Source organism: Anser brachyrhynchus (assembly GCF_964034855.1).
Source record: "Anser brachyrhynchus genome assembly, chromosome: 16".
NCBI classification, from domain to species: Eukaryota; Metazoa; Chordata; class Aves; order Anseriformes; family Anatidae; genus Anser; species Anser brachyrhynchus.
In genome coordinates this window covers 1,696,821-1,719,811 of record NC_137734.1, presented here as the reverse complement: position 1 = coordinate 1,719,811, position 22,991 = coordinate 1,696,821, and the positions used below count along the sequence as shown (strand labels likewise).

At 47.2% G+C, this 22,991-nt stretch overlaps 1 protein-coding gene across 7 annotated transcripts; it reads left to right on the top strand.

Annotated features, from left to right (window-relative positions):
• The first annotated feature begins 162 nt into the window (after positions 1 to 162).
• Positions 163 to 18,791, top strand: ARFRP1 (ARF related protein 1). Of its 7 annotated transcripts, XR_013940173.1 has the most exons (10): positions 163 to 318; positions 1,222 to 1,321; positions 1,719 to 1,806; positions 2,306 to 2,388; positions 2,866 to 2,947; positions 3,398 to 3,468; positions 8,591 to 8,691; positions 10,023 to 10,106; positions 15,787 to 15,868; positions 18,479 to 18,791. XR_013940173.1 is itself a non-coding variant. In XM_080558771.1 (9 exons), exons 2-9 carry the CDS (start codon positions 1,229 to 1,231, stop codon positions 18,480 to 18,482), a joined length of 606 nt encoding a protein of 201 aa, XP_080414897.1. In that variant the 5' UTR covers positions 163 to 318; positions 1,222 to 1,228; the 3' UTR covers positions 18,483 to 18,791. The 7 variants fall into 7 exon arrangements, 6 of the variants coding, with proteins under 6 accessions (XP_080414897.1, XP_080414894.1, XP_080414896.1 ...); XM_080558771.1 differs by lacking the exon at positions 15,787 to 15,868; XM_080558768.1 differs by lacking the exons at positions 15,787 to 15,868; positions 18,479 to 18,791 and adding an exon at positions 15,348 to 15,456.
• The last annotated feature ends 4,200 nt before the right edge of the window (positions 18,792 to 22,991 follow it).

Sequence of the window (22,991 nt, the reverse complement as noted above, 5' to 3'; positions counted from 1 at the left end):
GCCCTACGGAGCCGCCGCCATGACACCCCGCCGCCTTCCGCCCTCCCGCACACGTCATTTCCGGCTTCTTTTCACCCAGAACCCTGCGCCACTTCACCGGCCACCCCCTCCCTCTGCGCTTGCGCGCTCGGTGTGTTCTGAGGGTGCGCGTGGCGCTGAGCATCCCGGGAGTTGTAGTCCGCCCGGCCTTCTCATCACAGCCCCCGCCGCCCCGGTAGAACTACGTTTCCCAGAGTGCCCCGCGAGGGATGGCGGCGGCGGCCGGTGCCGAGGGGGAGCGAGGTGGCGGCGGGTGACGGGAGGCGGCCTCGGCGCCCGGTGAGGGGCCGCGGGCCCGGGGAGGCCGCTGGGGACGGGAGGGGAGGGCCGGGCCCTGAGCCCTGAGGGGTGGCGGGGCCGGGCCGGTGGCGGCGGGCAGGGCCCCCCCGCTCCGGTCTGAAGCTTTATTTTTATTTTGGAGCGTTTATTTTTATTTTGGCCTCTGGGCGCCTCCGGTAACCGGTTGCAGAGGCCCAGAGCCGGCGTCGAGGCGGGTTCCCGCTGGTGCCTTCCAGCGAGCCTCTGACCCGTGCAAACCCAACAGCAACGCGGTGCCTGCCGGCGTAGGCGTCGCCTTGATTTGTGCTGCGCTTTCGGCGGTGTGAATTAAAGGTCCTTATGGCGCTGTGAGATAACAGCGGCGGGGGTACGGTAACAGGAGGCTGCTAAATCTGAGATACGTGGGGTTTCACAGGCCGCCGAGCCCGGTTTGACTGTTGAGATCCCGCACTGCTGTCGTAGGGGTGAGGAGCAAGGCGTGAGGGCGCTGACCTGCTCCTTCCTGCCCAAAACACTCCTGTGTGTCTGCCTGCCATCGCCTTCCTTCTTTCTGCAGGTCTTTAATGTCCCGTAAACGGCTTTCAGGCTGCCTTTAGCTCTCCTTTAAGCCCCAAAGCAAACAGGGGAGTGTTGAACTGAGAAGGGAGTTCACAGAGGATGCTGTGTGGTGAAACAGAGGTTGAGCTGCCTGGAAAATCATCCCTCACTTGCATGCGTTTGCAAATACGATCTCTCCTGGGTCTGTGATTTTCCAGAGGTTGCCATAAATATAAGATTTACTGGTAAAAAAATAGCATAATTTATTTATTTTGTGTTGGGGAGAAATTAGGTTGTGAAATGAAAGGTTTCTGGAAATGACCTTAATGATCATGTTTGTTAACGATTTCCTGGCATTTGTTGCAGGAGCAGGATGTATACTTTGCTGTCTGGGCTCTATAAATACATGTTCCAGAGGGATGAGTACTGCATCTTGATCCTTGGCTTGGACAATGCTGGTAAAACAGTAAGTGTTTATTACCAATTGCATGGAGATCGCATGCAATTCTAAACATCCCCGTCCTCCAAAGATAAAACTTCCAACAGGCAGGTCGGTCTTTCTTCACCTGGAATGCGAGTTATTTTAGTGACGTTAACCCCAAAGAATCAACTTTTCCCTTGTATTTAAATTCAGCATAAGCTTTCGGGGGGGGTGGAGCTCAGGCTTTGATAATCCTGTAATCACCTGTGATCCCTTCTTTCTTTGCTAAAATAGGGAGCAAGAACAGTGGTTTGTTCCAGGGTTAGGTGGGGCAGGATCCCTTGGAATAGGATTCTGCAGTAATGAAAAGGCAGGGTTGGGGTAGAATTACCCAAGCTAGTAAAATATTTGAGAGTAAGTACTTTTTCACGTTCCTTTTCAGACATTTCTTGAACAAACTAAAACTCGATTTAACAAGAACTACAAAGGGATGAGTTTATCCAAAATCACAACCACTGTAGGCTTAAACAGTAAGTAAATCTGTCTGGATTTTTTTTTTCAGCTTTTTCACAGTTAGACAACAGCTGGTTCTTAGATGTTTGAGGTATTTAAAGGTTGACAAGATCAAAGTAGTTCCTGGAAATGGAGGTCTTGTCTCCCAGCTTCCCGTGTCTTTTCGTGAGAGAATAAAATTGGCTTGCTTAGCTTCTGAGAAAGAAAACTCAAAGCTTTACAAAAATAAAATAAAAACAGGTATCCCACTTCAGTGCTAAGCTCAGAGGTTAAGTTAAATTTTGCTGGAGTTCTTTGGCCTGATTCTGATATAATTTGCACCGACACAGTTCCGTCTGATATTAATGGTCATTTTTTGCTAAGGTATTGTTCTGTTGTTGGAAGTAGCACTGTATGTGATTTGTTCCTCAAGAAGACTGTCCTGTGCCAGCACTCTTAGGGGGATGTGCGAGTGTTGGTGCTTTAGAGAACACCTTCAGATTTCATTGGATTGCTTTTTTTCTTCTTTCCCTCTAGTTGGTACTATTGATGTTGGCAAAACTCGGCTAATGTTTTGGGATCTGGGAGGCCAGGAGGAGCTACAGTCTCTTTGGGACAAGGTTGGGATGTGTTTTTTCTTTTATAAACGTTTTTGACTCTTTCTGAATTGCAGAGCTATGATCGTTCAATAATCATACAGGCTTACTGGTAACCTGAGTCTTCAGCATTAACACCTTTTTCGGAGATTCAAGTGTATCTATGCAAGATTAGCAAATTTTGCTTAGTATTTGCATTATCGCTTACAGACAGCAATTACCGACCTGTATATGAGGGGGTTGTGGTGGCAGAGAGGAGCTTTTCAGTGGTGGGGGGCCAGGTGTGTTTTTTCCCCGTTTCATTCAGTAGGGCTTCAAACAGAACAGGCGATGCGTTTTGTGTGCCACCATTTTCCTCTCCAGACACACGTGATGAAAACAGCTGGCTCTGACTGGTTGATCTCTTCCATGCATATCAAAATTTCACCAGATAACAAAAATTCTGGAAGAGGAACAAACGGTCCTAGCTGCTACATACACTAATACCTGTTATCCTTTCAGTATTACGCCGAATCTCATGGAGTGATCTATGTCATTGACTCCACTGATGAGGAGAGGCTCTCAGAATCTAAAAGAGCTTTCGGTGAGTACGCAGTATTTCAGCTGTACTGCGATTTCATCATGCGTTGTGGCACAGTTCTCATCGCTATTTTGTCTGCTCCTTGTCCTTGAAGTAAGCTGTGTGGCCTGTTGATGACACGTTGGTAGGACTTCTGTACCTTTGCATAATAAATGATTTTGTTTCTGAGGCAAAAATGTTGGAAGTCTGTCTTGTCTGTAACACAAGACTTAGTTTCATCACCTGTAGTGACCTTGAATCACTTTTTGTGCTCATGTTAATTATTTTGGAATTTTTCCTTATTTTGTATTTATCACCTGTTTAATTCTCATTAACATGCTTTGAACATTATGAATGAAACTATAAGACAAGGAGGAGCCACTTGCTTCTTCACGCAAGAGATGTCTTACATTTTTGCAACTTTGTCTTCCAAAACTGGCTGAATGTCTCTGGTTTGGTTTCTGTGCTTTACAGAGAAGATGATTACTAGTGAAGCTCTGGAAGGAGTTCCCATTCTGGTGTTGGCTAACAAGCAGGATGTAGAGGTAAGATTACTGCAGACATACTTCTTAAATGAGCAAATGGGCCTTGAGAAGTTGGGCTCTGCGTTTGTGTTAAGTGTACATGACATTCCTGGACTGATACCTATAGAACTTTCCTGCTGCTGGAAATAATTGCTTTGAGTTTAGTTTTCAGTTGTTCCTTTCTCTTCCAACGCTTTCCCAGTGGCACAGGTAAGCTTGCTACAGAGACATCCATCTCAGCTGCTTTCAGCCTTTTATGAGCAGATGATATAGCCACGGGAGGGCTTTCATGTGCTGTGACTTGGCATCTTGATACGATTTTTCCTGTTTATTCAGCAAAACAATATTTAGTGAACTTTGTTTATGCTGCTCTGCTATTACCTAGTAACAGCACAGCAAATGTATGTGAAGAAATATCGTCCTTGATCAGATAACATCTGCTCAGTGAAACCTTCTCTTTGTTGTAGAGCGTTCCGTCACAGACAGCAGTAAATGGCAATGAATGCTTTTTTCTTGAATATATATATATATTTTTTTCTAGCATATCCAGAACTGTAAAACTGTACTTGACAAATTTGTGGGTGCTGTGGTGTGACCAGTTAGGTGATGCACCCAGGGCAGTCCCTGTCTTTCCCAGCACTGGGAAAGAGAATTGGGAAAGAGAAAGAGAAGAGAGAGCCTAAAGTGGTCGTGGGATCTCCCGTATTTTACTTCCTTTTCCTTCCATGCATTGTACCTGAAATTCCAGTGCTGCAGTTTGAGAGATCAGTCTCTAGGTGGAGCTAGAAACTTTCTGTAGAATTTGGAGCGCCAGCCTTTAGGGCTGGGATCAGTTTCTGTTTCAAAGTATGCCAGTGCTTCCCAGCTTCTTCCCCTGGACTTTACACCTATCTCAGGGAGTGTACTTGTAGGAAGTACTTGAGACTTCCACAGAAATCACTTTGGCTATAAAGGAGGATTTCATTATATTTCAGTTGTACAACACAATAGATCTTTTGGATGATCATAAGGTTATCTAGCCGTAGAAATAAAATAAATGTAATTCCACTTAAGAGACAGCATGAGATTAAGAGCCAGGCCTCCTGATTTATGCTCCTGACGTTGCTGTGAACTCTGGTATCTGGGGAAATTAACGATCTTTTCTGTGTGGAACCTAGAATATTAACTCATGTTTCCACGCAACACTACAGCTTTATAGCAGTGAGCAGCACTCTTACCTTTAGCTTTTGAGAATTAAATTACATGCAGTGACTTGGAAAGCTGTTCAGTTTTCCTTACGGCTGTGTATACATTTCTTGTTATGGGCATTGTACAACGGTCAGCTCTTCTGGCACCCTAGCTGGGCTAAATGAACAAATGGACTTCTTTACATGACTAGAAAGCGGTATTTGGAACAGGCTCTCAAGATAAAAACCGTGAATGACTCCTTGCCCCCTCTAGAGGCTCCGAGACCAGCGCACGGATTCACTGCCTTTATTCGGTCACAGACCTATGATGAGATCAGCAAAGCTATACTGACTGGAGGTAGATCTGTTTCCAAGAAATACCTAAATCCCATATTTAGGGGTGTACTCCTGAGAATGATAACGTGAACACAGAGCAAAGGGACACCGATGCTCGTAACAAATATTAAATGGGCTATAGTGTATTATTCCCGAATAATTATTTGGGCTCTCTTAAGCAACGTTTAGAAAACTGGAAGGTCTGTTTCTCTTCCACTGACCTAGCAGAAGTGAAGACCCCTGGAAGGAAATCGCCCATTGCAGGATTATCATTGGCAGAGATTTTTCTGCTCTGGATCTCCAGATGTGTAATTGTGGTAGAGGATTCTCCCCACGATTCCTCTGTTTTAACAGGGATCATAGCGAGGGAAGATAAATGATGTCTTAACCTTACTGGTATTTGTCGATGCAAGATAATTTACGTTGATTGCATCTTTAAAGGCCAGAAGAATACTTGTGGTGAAATGTATCAGAATTCTAACAGAGATTTACATTCCTGACAACAAGCTAAAAAAATTCGGACTCAGTGGCTGAAATCACATAAAGCGTAAGATTTTTTTTGGCTCAGAAGCTAAATTCCTTGTAGAGAAAAATTCCTCTGTTAATAGTCACCATTAGAGTAGATTGCATCCGCGCAGCGCTGCCTGAGTGGTGTTTGGCAGTATCAGTGTTAGAAAAAACTCATATCCTGATAATAACATAGATTAATCTTCTTGTACGAGAAATGTGCTCTGTGTTTAGCAGAGGCTGCAATACTAGATCATTTTGTAATTCATTAAAATACTGAGTCAGATGTGTGTTGTGGGAGGGTTTTGTTTGTTGTATTCTAAGAGAGCTAGAGCTTTGTTGGGGACTCAGATGGCTAATATTTCATGTGGGCTCTCAAGTCAGAACGCCACTTTTGAAAATATTAGGCAGTTTTGCTCTACCTACTGTTTACTGCAGAGAAAGCTGCAAAATAAGATTTTTTTTGTTGCCGTTTTGATGTGAATACAGCTGCTTAAAGGTTTTCACAAGCTCTGTATTTCTGAGCTGTGAAATGAACAGTTAAAACTTGGGGACAGAATGGCCAATTTTGGAATACTGTTAAAAATAGTAGAAAAAGTGGGCTAAAAAATAGTCTATGGAAAGAATTAATTGTTGCGTGATGTCTTTGGCAGGAAGCATTGCCTTCCTACTTGTAAGATAAATTTTGGAAATGTAATCTGAAATCCCCACAGTGATGGAAAGACTTGTGTCTTTGGAAAACTGAAGGAGTCATGGTGACTGGCAGCATCTCTCTGAAGTCTCACAGTGTTATCTTTGTGATACAGATGTTAGAAAATAAGCCTTCTGCACGATGGCCATTCTAAATTCCAACTGATGAAATACTACAGCTTCCCTGATAAATTAGTCTTAATTTCAAATAAGCTTGTAAAAAAAAAACACATAGCACAGACAATAGGTCAGGCTAGATAGACTATGCCTTGAAGAGCCTTTGAACTCTAAGTCATCACATCTTTCCACATTCTTTAGGGGAAGTTGAGATGGAAGTGTGACTCTTCGAGTTGTGAGTTTTCCCTGGTGTGGTAGATAACATTGCTCCAGAAAGGTCATCTGTGGATTTTATTATTGTAATCTTATGCTGTTTACGTTATCACAAATCCAGTTTGCCTAGTTTGCTCTTGATTCATGTGGTTTCAGTTGGGAAATGAAACACATCTGTAAACAAATACATTGTAATGGAGATAGGGAGGAGGAGAAGAGGGGAACTTAGAAGCCACAGATGACATTTTCTCCTAAGCACGAGAAGCTCAAATGCTCCTCGTTGAAATGATGGGCAAGCTGTCTCCTCCTCTGCTGTAAGACAAGATTCCAGCCCATGGCTTCCCCTTGAACAGTAACACAAGGCTTCTCTGAATCAGTAGCTCGGTGGCCTTGTCCTCTCTGCTGTGCTGCCGTACTTCATCCCACAGGAAAGAAGATGTGCCTTAGAACACGTGTAGTGTCATGATGCAGTGACATCCTACTACAACAAAAGTAAATGGTGTCAAGTCTCCAGCGAAACCCTTCCTGAAGGAAATTTCTGTAGAGATCAATGGCTGGACAGCTTCGTGGAGGTTAGAGCAGGCCACCATTGCACCAGGGAGCGAGAAAGGGAAGTGACTGGAATGGATTAAGGTGGAAAGAAAATGGGTACAGCAGCTGTAAGCTACACGTGGACGTCTTAAAGGTGACAAGGCGAAGGAGACAGGTTCGCTGTGCTGCTGGACATGTACAGGTTTCCTGGTGATTTTTGGGAAGTTCATTGCCCGAATGTTTTGCAAACAGAAGTAAAGAACAGTGTTGCAATGTTCTGCACCATTCTTTTCAACCTTTCCTATGCTTTTTCTCAGATTTCCTTTCTAAAAGTTCTGAAACGTATTGTCATCCAGACAAGGAAAAATTACTATGCTATGGCACTAAACTGATACATTAAAGTATATTTCAGGAAATGTTTGTTCAGTTTCAGCTCCCTTGGGGTTTAACCTTCCTGCTGCCAAGTGTCATTTACTGAAAAAAAAAAACAACAAACAACTCCTCCCCAGTTATTGGGTAATTGATTTGTCTGCAACTCTGGCTTTCATCAAGAAGAAGTTTCTTATTTGGCAGTGAATATCATGTCAAAAGTAAATAGCATCTTTTAGAAACTTGCAGAGAACGATCATTTGGTAGTAATCTCTTGCCCATCTTCCAGACATACCGGTATGAATTCCACCTCCCAAGTCCAGTCTGACTCCTGTGAAGTCAGTGTTTGATATATATCAATCTTTACATTTATTTATAACTATTTATCCTGTGGATGACCGGTCATCGTTTTGGATGTCACACTTTTCATTTGGCAGAAGTCTTGAAATAAGTTGTTATGGCTCTGGTGTAAGAAATACATAGTGTTTCTGGATACGGTGTCGAGCTTATTAATTGAAACTGCCAGTTTGAAATGTAACTTAGGTCATAAGAAAGTACAGTCATCAAAAATTGCACAACTAATGGATTCTTCACGAAGGAAAGTCACAAGTCTGGACTGAAGGGCACTGGGTGAATTGGGTGTCATTAAACTCCTCTCAAGCCATTTCTTAAGAACCACTCTTAGTTAAAAGCTCTGAAACGTGCTTGTTTATCACACAGTCAGCCTCGCAGTAGTTTCCTGTATCTAATTTCTCCAGAACCAGTATTTTGCAAAATGGCAAAATGAATAATTGCTATCATTAATTTCCATCATTCTGCTGAGTTAAGGCCCAGGCTTAGAGCAGACTGAATTTCTGTTTGTATGTAATCTGTACTTCCAAAGCATGCTTCCACGTGGTCTAATCCTTAAGACTCACAAGGATCTGATGTGGCATTTGAGTAAAACGTGTTTGAGCCTCACAGGAATGCCAAAATCTCTTTGCGAAGAGAGGAAGAAAGCTGGGCTCATGGCTAGCTAAAATGCTTAAGTGGCTTGTCCAAGGCTTCTGAGAGCAAGCAAGCCCTGAGATCAGAAAAGGATTTTCTATGTTAGTGCCTAAGGGGGTTTAATACATTGTGCCATCTTGACTGAAGCCGAACTGTGGACGTAGTAGGATTCATTTTGGAAGGTCACTGTCTCTTGTAATGTCGCTCTTCTTTGATTCCCTTTGCAGACTTGTCTGTCAATACCTGACATCAAGACAGCATTTAGCGACTGCATTAACAAAATTGGGAAGAGAGACTGCCTGACACAAGCCTGTTCTGCTCTTACTGGGTGAGTATGAGAATGGATGGTGTTCTGGTTGACTGAACAGCTGCAGGGTGTCATACAAGCAGAACGGTATTACAGGATAATATCCACTGAAAGGGAGCTGCGCTTCCTTCCGAGCAGCAACAGACATTTGGTTGTGAACATTGGATTTGCATCAGGTCAGCAACTTCACGTATAGATTCCTTCTGTTAAACACGATGAAATGTACTAGCCTGGTCTACTCATTGGCTCAGAGCAAGGGGACTTGGAGGCATTTGGAGCTGTTGGTTCTTCTCCTTTGTCGTCCCCTCTCCCTACAAAATAATCCTTGCAGTGGTTGGTTTGCAGTTTAAGATGCAGTGACTAGAAAAGACCAAAATTTGGGAGATTGGGATTCTTCATGCCTACACAGCTGCCTACCATGACCTTGACCAAGCCACTAAATTCTCAACACCTTAGCATCGCTATTGCACATTGTGTCCTGCACTACCTTGGTTGTGTTTTTAGTTCTTTGAGTGAAAAATGCTTCTTTGCATTACGTCTAAAGTACTGTTGCAGATGGCTAGAAATACTCCTCTCTGAATTGCTGCCTGTACTGAATCCAGAGCTTTGAGGTTTCTTTTTTTTTAATGTAAAAGCAAAGCCGTAATATAATACAAGCTACTGCAAAGGGGTAAGTAAAGCCTTTTAAACTGTGAGAAAAATCTCTTGTTGTCTGCATTGCTGAGAATCAAATGTCATTAAGCAGATGATGACCACAACAAGAGCAATGGTTAGGCACTGGCTAGAAGAGAAGTAATAGATAATAATCTTATGAAATGTAACCTTTACTATTCTCATGGTTTTTGTACAAACACTTCTAGTTTTGATTGGTGTGGAATTTCCTTTCAAAATTTCATTTTGAGTTTGCAGTGATAAAAAAACTTGCAGAAGTCCTGGCTGGGAAGCTGTACAGGCCAGTGAGTTGCTTGGCAGCCCTGCGCAGCTGATTATAGAAGTTTGGAGCCAGGATCGGAATATGTGATAAAAGTAGCCTGGGACTTGCAGCAAAATAACCTCAAACCAGCTGACTGTCAAGTGGTTTGATGCTTGTTCATCTCAACATTTTCACAGAGTTGATGACTAACTAAACTGGATGTCGACTTGTAGAAACATCTGAAAAATAAAAGATGAAGTTTAAATACCAAATGAAAAAATTAGTTCCCCCTTGTTTGGGTGTATGAGAAACTATTGTAGCAATGACAGTGCATAAGTGCAGGGCAGAACCCTTCGCTTGTTCTTTTAAGTGGTCAGTTAGGGACTACGTGAGCCATGTTTTTGTGTTTTAATCTTGCCTGTGTATCTTATTTCCTTAGCAAAGGAGTGAACGAAGGAATTGAATGGATGGTGAAGTGTGTGGTGAGGAACATTCACCGACCTCCAAGAAAGAAGGATATAACGTAAGAAATTCCACGTCAGCCAAGAAATGGACAGTCTCTTTCCACACAGTTTAGTGTTCTCTTCAAAGAAGGTGGTCCACCAGATTTCTATTACACCTGATTCTTTCCTAAGTTTGGAGACAAACATTCTCTTTCTGTGTCTAAAAAACTTGAGCAAAGAATTCCAACTGGGGTGGAGGGCGAATCTCCTACATCAAATATTAAGTCATTGGCCTAAGATCATAGACTGTGTGGCAATCCACACTTTATTGCAGATGCAAAGGACTTAATTTACTACTGTATTACTTCGTGATTCATGGTTTATTAGTCTAATGGGCTAGAGGCCAGTGACACGGAACTCTCCTCCTTTGAAGGAACTGGGCAGGTGAATATGAAAGGGGAGGGAGCCTGGGGAATGCCTGTCCCTCCTGCCTGAGAAGACACCTTGCTGCTCCAGCCCCATGGTTACTAAAGGTGGTGTTACTGTCCCTGTTATGCTGTTGTTTGTATAATGGGGAGAGACAGTGTTGGTTATAACTCAATTTTCAGTTGGCACGTTGATTCCTGACTTTTACCTGTGGTAAATGGAAGCCAGCAACAGCACAGTGGTACACTGTTTAAAAAGGGTGTTCTTAACAGTACGGGAACTCCAGAAGCACTGCCTTGCTTTGACTGCCAGTCTCTCTGCTGTGCGTTCTCTTTAATTGTAAGAATAATTGATCATCTTCTGTAACTGGAACGAATTGAGGCCCTCTTTGTGTAATTTCTAGGCCGAAAGCTGAACCTCTAGGCAGGGAGAAATCAGTATGCAATAAAGTTTCCTGCTCCTTTGAACTTGTCTTTCTGAAACAGCTGATGAGTCTTTTAAGTTCGGAAACAGTAGTACTTAGCCCTCTAGGTGTTTTTTTTGTTTTTTTTTTTAAAGGAAGAAAGAACAGGAAGGCAGCTCTCAAAGTCAGCTGGTGCTCACTTTTCATGTAGCCTATTTAGCTGGTAATTCTGCAGACAAATCACTAACGTTTTTCCAAGTACCTCTTTGGAAATATTTGGATGCATTTTGTGGTGGTTTGGCAGCGGGCATTGCTCTTCGTGTGTTTCCTGGCACTGGTGGCCGTTCAAGTGCCATTTGCGCATATGACTAAGGGTACGTTATTCAAGCTCTGAGCAAGTTAGATAGTGGTATTTGTTTAGAGATATGGTATTGGGCATCTGTCAAAGAACTTTGTGCTAAATTTACCACATGAAACTTAGTGCTGTTTTTTTCCGCAAGAGAGCATTAATTCCCTCACATTTAGGTCATAATGTGAAGGGAGCTACAGTACGTCATTAAGCACATGAATCCAGGGAGAGTAACTTCATACTGAAAAACAGAATCTTACTTCTTCATAACATTAAGATAGTAGAAGGCTAGGCAAACTATCAGATGAGATTTTAGTGAAAAGAAAATTGGTACAGAATTGAAGTGATTCCAGTATCTGGTTCAAATTACTTGCAGTTACTTGCTCTTGTTAGAACAGCAGGTACAACACAATACGTGAGTTTGAATTTGTGTGGTGTAAGTGTCACTACCGCATTCCAGAAGAGTTAAACCACAGCAGATCCAACTAGAAACTAAATGAAAATGAAAAGATTTCATTAGGCTTCTTTAGATCCAGTAACCCATCTCAGGTTTCTTACGCACTCTGTGAACATAGAGGATGACTTGAAGATGACTCACCTACTGGAAGAAGTGGCACTTTTTCTAGGCACTGCATGTGTTACAAGGCTGAAAGCTTCAGGTGTACAAGAGAATATTACTCAGTGGCTATTAACTGTAAGGGAAATCTCTCACTCGGCTGTCTCTGAAAGCCTGAGGATTTTCAAGGTACCTGGCTATTGTTTCAGTTGGCAGGGTTGATGCTAACAATTAAACTGAAGATGTGAAACAGTGGCAGGTGGAGAAAAGTGCCTTGCTAAGAGACAAAATGCTTTAGTCAAGTAACATGCAATGTCTGTTTAATGGGACATCAGGCATTTCCCAAGCTATCCCCATACTCTTCTCATATCTCTTCCTTTCCCTAGGGGACGAGGGAGGAAAAACAGTTCTGAGCTCAAGGACACGGCTGTTCTCACAAGTGTCTAGACACAAAGACTGCTTTGTGGCACCTATCAGTGGGACCTCTTCAAGTAAAGCAAACATTCTGACTTAAAATTACAAAGTTACCATGTGGGAGTGTCTTTCATCCCGAAAGGTGAATGAGCTCTGATGCATAAGTAGGAGCATGGACTGATGCCCACAAAAGTCAGGAAGGATTTCTCCAAAAGTGGTAGTGGAAGCCTCTGTGTCATTCACAGTTAGCTTCTAGTGCGGTAACAGCGATTATTTCATAGGGCACACACACAGCTGCTTGGCTCCGAGGTCTGTTTTAGGAAAGAGCTTAGCCGTCAGGTTTTTCCAGCATTACAGATAAAGTACACCTACCTGATACTGTCAGACAATTTCCTGAGCGCCTGGTGAGCTCAGCAGGCAAGCATGGTCAAACCTATTGTTGAATTGCTTTGGTGTGTCCTCTGTGCTGCAGCATGACTGCATTGGAAGAATTCAGCTTGATCAGCTGACAGGTGCAAGATAAATATCTTGTTGTGCAAGCATGACCTGGACTTGTATCTCCCTGATCGCATACCGTATGCAGTTCCTTTACGTGAAGAGCAAAAGAAATAGAACGCTGCAAAGTCAGCTGGGGTTTTTTGGTCCCATCTGCTCTGTATGGTCATAAATGGCTGCATAAGGACCCTGATGACTTCCTCCTTCAGCTGACTTTATTGCTGCTTTAGGCTGTATAAGCAGGTCTGTACTGCTAGTGATGCATCAGTACAGACCTATGGAATAGGAACAGATTAATTTGAAGAAAGCGTTCTGAAAAGGAGTGGTACTCAATGTATAAGCACTGCTAAAAAAAATCCCCTTGAGGTAGTCAAAGATGATGTGCTGATACAAATTTTGTATTCCGATCAGTAATTTAAAAAGTAATTCGTCGTATTTTAGAATAACGCCTTATTTAAGTCCTTAGCAAAGCACAGACTTTTATTTAAAATACTTTTGCATTACAAGTCCCCTCCAAAACCTCCAAGCAATGCCAAGATATTTCTAAGCAGATCGGTTTTTGTAAACAGTTTGTCAGATTTTGGATACTTTTGAGATGGGCCTGATTTGACCATGCCAATTACCAGCAATTTATTTCTCTGAAGAGTTGTTTTATACTCTGAAGGTGAAACAGATTCATCTCAGCAGTCACTTTTTCCTCTAACATGCTTTGTTAAAGGAAATACATACACTGAGATAAAGCTAAGTGGCTAATTACAGTGGTAGTTACTCCACTTGCCTTATTTGAACACTGCAGGAAGGTTAATTTTCTCTCACCCCTCTGGAATTTCCCTACTAAGCAAATATTTACTAGCTGTTAGCAGCAGGACGCAAAAATGTTCCTTTAAAACAAAGAGCAACAAAAAAACCCACAACACTTAATGTTTTTGAGAACTCTGTGAATCATAGCGCTACCCGTGTGGTGACAATTCCATCTCCACTTGGAACTGATGAAAGGTGAGGAATAACGTGAGTTAGAGCTCCTTCTTGCTGGTCCTGTCTAATCCCATCCCAGTGCAAGGCAGCAGCAGTGTGTTAGCCTTGTTTCAGTGGCCTGATGTGTGGTTTACTTCTGGGTTGTGCAGATGTCCGGTCTCACCCCGCTTGCCCTGTCATCCTGTCCTGCAGAACCAGAAGACATACCAGGACGAAGCAGACATAGCTTCAAGCTAAATTCATCATTTTCTTTAAGGCTCTGGCCAGTACCAGCTATTACAGAGCACATTGCAGAAGCAACACAAAGACATTTATGGGGGGTACGTGCCTGGCCATATTTGCTACTCTTTGCTAAGCTGAAATCAGCCTATAATACTGGAGTGGACTTAATATCCTTCCGAGTGCTTCAGAGCTGTTTTATTTCTAATCTAGCTATTGTCTTTTCTTCCTAATGATCTGCTTCTGTACTGCTGACATGTTCTATAACATCACTTGTACATGTCTAGCACGTCCACCAGTTCAGCTAAGGTAAGGATCAGCCTTTACGCATTACAGACAGTGATCTCAAACAAAAGGATTTTTTTTATGAGTCTGGAAGTTTGCTTTTCCTTGGCAATGATGTTTTAGATGGACATGAGACTGCTGGGTTAGTCCTGAGTCCTAGTTAGTTCCAGAGGAATGTGCTTGTAAATAACTATGAGGTTTGTGTAGTTGTTTATAACCCCCCATTGTGGGTTTACAGTTAAAACAGTCCTTGGCGAAAATCCTGGATCAAAGTTCCTAAAAGGTTCTGACTTTGTTTAGGCATTTCACTTGCTGAATCAGGATCATGGGACTTCGCTGCTGGGAAGCATTATTCAAGGAGGGAACTTCTAAAGGGATCTGCTAAGAAAAAGAAAAGAGTGGTACTGTCACTGGTCTTCATCATTGTCCCTTCAAATAATCAGTTAAATAAAAAAATCCGATTAATACAGATGGCATCTGACGGGCAGCCACAGGCAGCAGTGCCCAGGCGTAGAGGGGAACGGGTTCTGCCTCTGCCTGCAGCTGTCCTGTCCAGCTTTTCTCAAAAAAAGCAGTTTGCCTTCAGTCTTGGGCCCATTTTCAGAGACTGAAAGAAGTGACCCCCGAGTATTTGTCTGCGGGTTTCCCCAAAACAACCTGGAGAAGTGACAATCAAAAAAAATTGGCTGAACTGACCCTGCCACGGAGGCAGGTTGTAGACTGGATGCCCTCCCTAAATCCTTCCTGGCACTGTTTGCTATTAAAATCTGGCTCAAGCCTGTTTCCAGGGAGGTAAGAGGCAGTGGAGAGCTAAAGATAAGAATAAAGGACAAAGAATGCCAGAGAAAATACAGCAGGTGCTTTTTCACACTGGAAACTTGTAATTAACTTACTTGAAGTTGGAAATCCCAAGCGAGGCATTCCTGGTATATAACATCCATGTTGCTTTGTTTGCGGGACCTCAGGCATTTCCTGCAGCATCGCCCCTCAGTTTTGCTTCTTGTGCTTCTCAAATACGTCAGAGTTGTTTCACTGCTCCTCTGGCAAAACCAGCTTCCGTGACAGCTACTGGGGGCTTTCCATTAGTTTCTGTAGACATTCTTAGGCTTTTTTTTTTTTTTTTGTATCCAAAACAAATTCACAAGAACGTAGCCCCAGCTGTCAGTAATGCCTGCTTTCATACCATTTCGTCTGCACAGCTTAAATCTAATTACGAGAGCCTTCACCCATGACACTCCTTACCTCAGAAGCGAATGCAAATTATATTTTCTGATGCAAGCAACTCGATACTAAAGTAACTGGAACCTCATGTAGGAAAATGACTGAGGACTGGCGCACTGAACTTGGACAGACAGCGCAGTTTGCAACGTCACTGGGGAAAAAGTGACCCGCATTTCTTCCGTAAGCTAGGTTCTTATCAGACAAAAATGAGGAGGATTTGCAGTGACTTACTCAATTGTGGAATTCTGCCTGACATTTATTTTGCCTGACATTTATTTTTAAACAAAAAAAAAAACACAAAACACTTTCTGCGCTTAGAAGGAATCTCCTCATTCCTAGTCAGTTATGCTGTCTTTCCTCAAAGCTGAAGGCTGCTGATTGTGAACAAACCCCGCGTTTCCCACATCTTTTTTCAAGGATGTCAGGAGCACAGTAGGAACTGGCGCCTTTGCAGCAGTCTCCCCTTTCCCACGACCGAGTCTGCACATGCTACCAACAAGTAAGCGTGAAGATGAGGCAGCAGACGTATCTGCTTCAGAAGTCACAGGTCGGAAAAATCCTTTCCTTAAAACAAAATCCTTGCTGGAAGCACATGTGACCTTACCAACACGCCTAGCTCGTGAGTAATGCCACCGCTTGGTGCATGGCCATAGATGGCACTGGCTTTCCAAAGCCATTCAGGAGCGTAGGGCTTGCACATCTCCCTCCAGCCCCCTCCTGCTGCTGCCTGGGGTTCCTGCAGTTCCTTACAGGCTCGTCTGGTGTCTGATTTTCGGGCAAAGCAAGCAGCTACACGGGTGCTGCAGCGCTGCTGCTCTGCCAGGGGACGTCCCAGCGCTGTGAGCGGAAGCTCCGGCGCGCCAAGCATGCCTCCTTCACCTGGGGGGATGGCAGGCTACATGTTTTACAGAGCCACAGATCGGCTCGGGCTGGCAGGGCCCTTAGAGCCCACCCAGCTCCTGCCCCTGCCGTGGGCACAGCTCCTCGGGGCAGCCTGGGCCGGGGCCTTGCCATCCTCAGAGGGAAGAATCTCTTCCTTGTACCTCATCCAAAGCTGCCCTCTTGGTTTAAAACTGCTACCCCTTGTCGTATCATTACACTCCCCGACAAAAAGCCTTCTCCCAGCCCTCCTGCAGCCCCTTCAGGCCCTGGCAGGCCGCTGTCAGGTCAGCCCGGAGCCTTGCTGCAGAGGGCTCCAGCCCTTTGACCATTTTTTGTGGCCTGCCTTTTGTTTGGAGGCACTAATTCCACTTTGTTCCAGCGTAGCCTCAAGAAGCCTGTTTCAGTATATACTGTAAGGACTGCTCCAAGGACAAACTGCAGTCACCGTAAGTTTCAGTGGGTCCTTCAGCGTTTTCCTGAAGCAGAAACCTGCAGCGTTCCCTGTGCTCCGGTTCAGTTCCCGGCCAAGAACTCCTCCAAGTCCTCAGAAGTCAGCTATCCCGGCACTGCTGCTTCTGCAGCTTTGCTTAAGCAATATTTTTTGTGTCACACGCTCCCCAAAAAAATGGGTGCTATAAAGGGGAATAAGGAATTTGTCGCCAGGAACAAGAGTTACAAGGAGCACCTCCTCGCTGCCTCCCCGTTTAAGCAGTAGCATTCAGAGGAGCACACCAGCAGCCCCTGTATTTCTCTCTGGGATTTACGGGGTGTCCCTATTTCACGACCGAAGCCCATTGCTCATTGAGATGTGCTTTTGTGCCCGGGGAACAGCCAGGGGTTATCCTGCCCTGGTGAAGGACCGTGCTCCTCCGACACTGAACAAGGCTCGGTTTTAGGTCTCGTATTTGAGGTTGCGTGCAACACCCACGTCCAACAGACATCACGCGTTTGTCAGCAAGCCTTTGCACTGGATTTCACCTCCTGCAGAGGGAGCAAAGGCAGCTGGGCACCTGTGGCAGGGGGAGGACAACAACTGGGCTGAAAGCACCGGGCGCCCACAGCCTCGTCCGCAGCAGGATGAAGCGCTCCCAAGTCCACACCCACGTTGTCAGAGCAGTGGAAATTTTGACAGCTCATCTCTGTGCCATGAGAAGAGGCAGGATGACAAGATATTCCATGCCCCGGCCTGGGAAAGACTTAATAAGTGGATGAGTGCTGCCGCTGTATCAGAGGGCAGGGGATCTCGGAGAAGAGGTGCTGAGTCACGGGCTCGGAGGCTGGTGCGTTGGTGTCGCTCTCAGGGCCCGACGTGAAACCGAGGGGAGGAAGAATTTGGTTTTGGTCTCGTCAGGTCGGCTCTGTTCCTTGAGGCTCAGAGTTGCGAAGTGGGGAATGCACACGGGCTATTCTTATCTGCTGAGTTCCCCAACTAAACGCTCCTGGGTTTGCTTCTGGGAAGGCCAAGCAAAGTCCAATAACACCTACAAACCTCCCGCGTTGCGGAAGGAAGTAGGGACAGAAATAGAAACCAGCATCGGGGAATCTGCTCGATTCCCTGATCGCATCACATCAAAGCGTGTCGCTGAGGCTGGGCTGACCTCGCCGAACCTTAACCTACGCTTTGGAGTTGAGAACACCCCGCAGCCCGCGAGCCTGAGAGCAGCAGCACGCCGGCCACCCAGCGCACGTCCCGCTGACCTCATGTGCCTGTAGAGATAGCTGGGAAGTCATCGTTCCCTGCGCTTCCATAGAAAAATGACCAAGTCTCCCGGCTCCGCTCCCCTGGCTCACAGCTAAGTCACAGCACAGCTGGAGCTCCGCTATGGCCACAGCAGCTGGAAAAGCCCCAAAGCGAGCCGGGGTCGCGGCTGGCACGGGGTGGGCGCGAGGGCCGGCACCCAGCGGTGCAAGGGACGGCAGCGGGGCGATGCCAGCTCGCTGGCTCGTGGTACCGCTTAGTCATTTAGCAGTGGGCTCCCTGGTGTGGTGTAAGCTGGAAAACGCGAATGTTTTCAAAGGCTAAGCAAATAAATGCTTTGGGAAGACCCCTGTTTTGTGTTGACCTGGAACGTAGTGTATGAAGCGCTTGTGGTTCTAAGCAGCGAGGGTGTTGTGTAAGGATGTTATAGCTGTAGTCATTCCAAGCTTTCTGACCGTGTTTCCCAGAAAACTGATGTAAGCTAAAGGGCATCAGAAGGCTTACTAATGTATTCTGGTTTTATTCAAGCTAAGAGGAGACTGTGCCCAGACCAAGACCTGAGCGTTACGAGCTAAGTACCTTGGGAACAAACAGGGGATCCAAACAGCGGCTGAACAAACAAGGAATCTGCTTCAGATGTGACCCTGCTTGCTGGACAAATTCCTGTAAGTGACCTCCTACAAAGCAAGAGGCTCTGTAAAGGACAGTTGTCCTCCCAGCACCTGCTTGGAAGCTTGCTGGAAATGAGTGAGAGCTGCAGCACTGCACTCTGTAACTGCTGCAAGAAACCAGACCCAAGGTTTCTTAAAAAAAAAATAAATGTTATGCAAGTATTTCTTTAGCTCCCTTTTTAGCTATTGACTCACTGCTGCAGCACTGTCTGACCAAGTCTGCTGGTACTAAATACTGAATCCACCTAGGGAGAGCATGGATGAAGCCTGTCACCTGCTCTTGATTTACATGGCAGCAGGCAGCAAAAATTTGCTTTTTGGAACATGTTTCCTGCAAAGATCCCCAAACAGCTTCAAAATGTGGAAGCTGGGAAGCTCGGTGCATTCTCCAGTGGGGAAAGACGGGGCCTTTGGGGGTGAAGGCAGGTGGATGGGTGGGGAGGGGAGGTGCTGGGGGAGCGAGCCCCTGATCCCCAGGCCAGACACAGATCCGAAGTGGGGACCCTTCGGCAACACCTGTGAAGTCCTCAGGCTGCCCAAGTGCCTGAGCTTCTTTTTAGGGAGTAATATCAACATACCAAACCGTTTCCTTTTCATTAACTGCTTTCACGTTCTCATAAAAAGGATTCCTCAGACGGGTTTCGGTTTTGGTCAACACGAGGCAAAAATTCTCGTTTCATTAAATGAAATATGAGGAAAAGCGAATAGGTGGCGGGGTTCAACCCGGCTCTGGCTGGCTGGGGCTCAGCAGGTATGGGGCTGGCTCCTGCCCTTAACTGGGGGGGCCATACAGCCTGCTTGGTTCCGTGTGTCCAGCCAGCCCAGGCTGGGAACAGCTCACAGCTGCCTTGCCACCTCTCATTCAGTCTTTGAGCCATCCCACTTTCAGGAAGCTCCTTGAACACAGAAAGGAACAGAAATTATACACTGAGAAGGGAACAAAACTGGGGCAGAGGGATGAAGGGCGACCATGTGTGCCCGAGGCTGGCGGCACCGTGACCAAGGTGCTCACCAGTGACATAGGAGGGTTGGTACAAGCAGGGATGATTCTTCTGTCTCTCCTGCTTATTTTGAGACCACCAGCTGAAAGCCTTGGGGGGCTCAGACAGAAACACGTGCGGGAAGATCTGCACCCATGTGGTCCTCAGGGTCATGTTCTTTGGCACCTCGGTCCAGGTACCCCTGAGGAGCATGGGCTGGTTGGCACTGCAGCCTCCTCTCTCTCTGCTCCTACTCTTCGACACGGCCAATTCCTCCCCCCGACACACCTGCAGAGCTCGGTCCCACCATCAGGACATGGCTCCGCAGAACCACCAGGCACAGCGAGGGACGGGGCTCGGCAGGGAGAGCGTGGGCGTGCGGCGGGTGATTACCGTCAGGAGAAAAAACCCTACGATCAAAAGAAAAAAAAGAAAAGATGCATACTTTTAATAGAGATAAAATCAGTGCCTCTTTGGAATCGCAGTGGGCAGATTCAGAGGAGCGTGGTATGTGTTCACATTCCTCACGTCCTCTCCCACAGGATCTGGGGGGGGCTCAGCGCACCGGACAGAGGCTCCAAGGGCTGAGCACATCCAGCAGGAGGGGATGCAGGGAGCAAGAAGCCACCTCCATCAGAAGCAGAATGTGGGGAAATTGGCAGGCAGGAGAGTGAGGCTTTAACCAACCTGTGATTTGGTTGCAACCCCAGGGCCGGGGCCGGTTGGTGTCTGTTTTGACAAGCAGGATTACGAGATCGCCCCGCTCCCGTTCCAGCTGCACACCTCCAGAAACCGCCCCCGGGTTTCCGCTCGCGCTCCCGGCCACCCTCCCCGCCGATGTCAGGATGGAGGCCAGCAGCGTGTGACCTCACTAGAAAAACTCCCACCGACTCCTTAAGCTAACGTTAATCATTCACCCGGCCCCGTTCCAACCCCCCCGAGGGCACACACAGGGTGCTCCTCTTGCGTTGGAGCCGAGACGTGTTCGAGCCGCTCCTGCGGCGAGCAAGTAGGTTCCTGCAGCGGGGCTGCGGGCTCTGGGCCCCTGAGTCAGTGCCATACCTGCCTGCAGCGGGACCACGAGCCTCAGCACCGTCCCGCGGGACGCGTTGTTTTGTGTTTTTTTCCCCCGTTTGAAGTATTTAACAGTATCGGGTGATAGGGAAGCCCTGCTCCGAGAATGGCACGGCCTCGGGGTTTTTATGGCGTGCTCACGGTGTTGGGGGAAATTGTCTTCTGTGTGCTAAATAGCTGAATCATGCCGGGGGGAGAGCTACGTCCACATTTAAATGTTACCATGTACTCATCCTTGGCCACAGCTTATGAGGAAAACAGTCATTTAAATTACCAGGAAGAAGAGCGCGTGCGCTGCCGACTGTTCCTCTTCTCTCTCTGGGCTTTGGAAACTTCAGTGAAAACCGAAGGGGGGTTTTATCCTCTGCGTTATTTCACCTTTGTGAGTAATTACATTTAAGGCTAGCACCTGATGGGGTCTGTGCCCGGTGGTGGGCAGCAGGGAGCTGGTGTTACCCGGGCGTGCAGGGAGCGCTGCCCGCTGTGGCACCGCAAAACTCGTGCAGGATCTTACAACAAAACAGATTTCCTGGAAACCGGCCCGCATGCACGTGCTGGTGTGTTTGGACACTGTAGTAAAGGTCAAGATTTACCAGAAAAATCCCACGCCATCACATTATCTGCGAGCCCACACGAGGAGACACTTCATCATGCAGCAGTTCTGACTAAATCAGCATGAGGCTCAGCAGGGAGGGCTCGTGCTTCCCATAAACAGCCTGGAAACGGCCCCGGTGCCTCACACACACTGCCTGCCTGGAAAATATGCGAAGAGACGCCGCAGCCTCCCCGTGCTGGGCTGGCACAGCACCAGCCAGGTCAGGGCACCCCAACGGGGCAAGATCTACAACACCGGGGTGTTCGGAAGGCGGCTGGGACGAACAGGCACCACACTCATGAGCTGCTGCGTGGTGCAGGGCATCCCCTGCCTCTCCCAGCCCCTGGAGCGGGGAGGTGGGAATGGAAGCGTGGATCTCATTTGATGCAGGTGGAGGTGGCACCTGGTGGCTCATCGTCCACGGCCTGCAGCCACGGAACAGCAGGGAACAGTCCATGGTCTGGGGCCGTGGGGGCCGTGGGGGTGAGCGGGACGGCTCTCCTCGTGCACCTGCACACGGGATTTTTGCAAGGTTCCTGAGGTCTTGCAGCCCTCGGGGTGACAGCAAGGCTACATAAGCAACTGCTGCATTTGCTCTATTGGAAAGGACAAAGGGTTTGTGCAGACAGAACAGTCCCGGTGTCCAAAAAAAAAAAAAAAACCAAACAAAAAACAAAAACCAGACAACCCAGAAAAAAAGCCCAACTCTGCACCAGCATCCAGCAGGAGGGAGCTTCCCTGGGCTCTGCTCCAGCCCAGCGCCGTGCAGCCTGCATGCACCAGGCCCGCTGCTCTCGCATCGCTCCCCGTGTTGCCGCGGGGAGGTGAGGGCCCGGGGCTGGACGCGGCTGGGGCTGAACAGCTCGGCCTTCAAGCTGCTGGCGCCTGCTCCGACCTGGCCTCGCACGGAGCCACGTCACGGCTCTGAGAAGCAGGAGCCCGGGGCCCAAGCTGGCTGCCCTCTGCGTGGCCGTGCAGCTGATGGAGGCCAGATAACCCTTACCAGCTTATTTTCCCTCAGACGTCAAACGCACGTTTCAGGAGGCCGGGGCGGTGAGGCCAGCACAGGGAGGCAGGGAGGCCGTTCCCTGCCACCTCTGGGTGCTCTGACCTGCCACAAGACCTCCGCACCCCCGCACGGGGAGCCCTGGGTGCCGCCGCGGCCTCCTCGCCTCTCTGCCCAGCGCCTCGACCAAACGCCCGCTGCCAGGGGCTCGGCAGAAGTCACACTTGGTTTCTACACAGCGGAAGAGCCGCGGCCGTGGGCAGCAGCAGGGAGGCCAAAATCCCCTCCCCATCCCTTAGGGCAGCCTTCCCCTCGTGTGGGAAGCGTGGGGGCAGATCCTCCCAGCACATGTTTCAGGGCGCTTTGAACAGCTACGGGATGGGGGAGGATTTTCTGCTTTTGAACCACAAACTACTCGTGGCAAGCACTCAGCTAAAAAGAGCCATGAAAAAGCCAAACTTCTTGGAGGTGGAAGATGAAGGCTCTGCATCATCACCGCTATGGGGTGGGTAGTGCCTGACAGGGTCACCCTTGGTGACTTCCCTAAGTGACATCCCCGAGGCTGAAGGAAGAGCCCTGTGGGCAGCAGGCACGCAGCGAGGCACACATGGGGCACCGTGGGGACAGACCCGGCTGTGTGGTGACACGGCTGCGGTGACCTGAGAGGTGTGCCTGGTCCCGGCCCCGCTGGAGGTGCGAATCCTATTGCAGATGG

Excerpts from the sequence above, each read along its gene's own strand:
- ARFRP1 (XM_080558768.1), top strand. The coding sequence starts at position 1,229 with ATGTATACTTTGCTGTCTGGGCTCTATAAATACATGTTCCAGAGGGAT. Across the intron at positions 2,948-3,397 it reads AGAATCTAAAAGAGCTTTCG|AGAAGATGATTACTAGTGAA; the intron begins GTGAGTACGCAG and ends TGTGCTTTACAG. Across the intron at positions 8,692-10,022 it reads GCCTGTTCTGCTCTTACTGG|CAAAGGAGTGAACGAAGGAA; the intron begins GTGAGTATGAGA and ends TTATTTCCTTAG.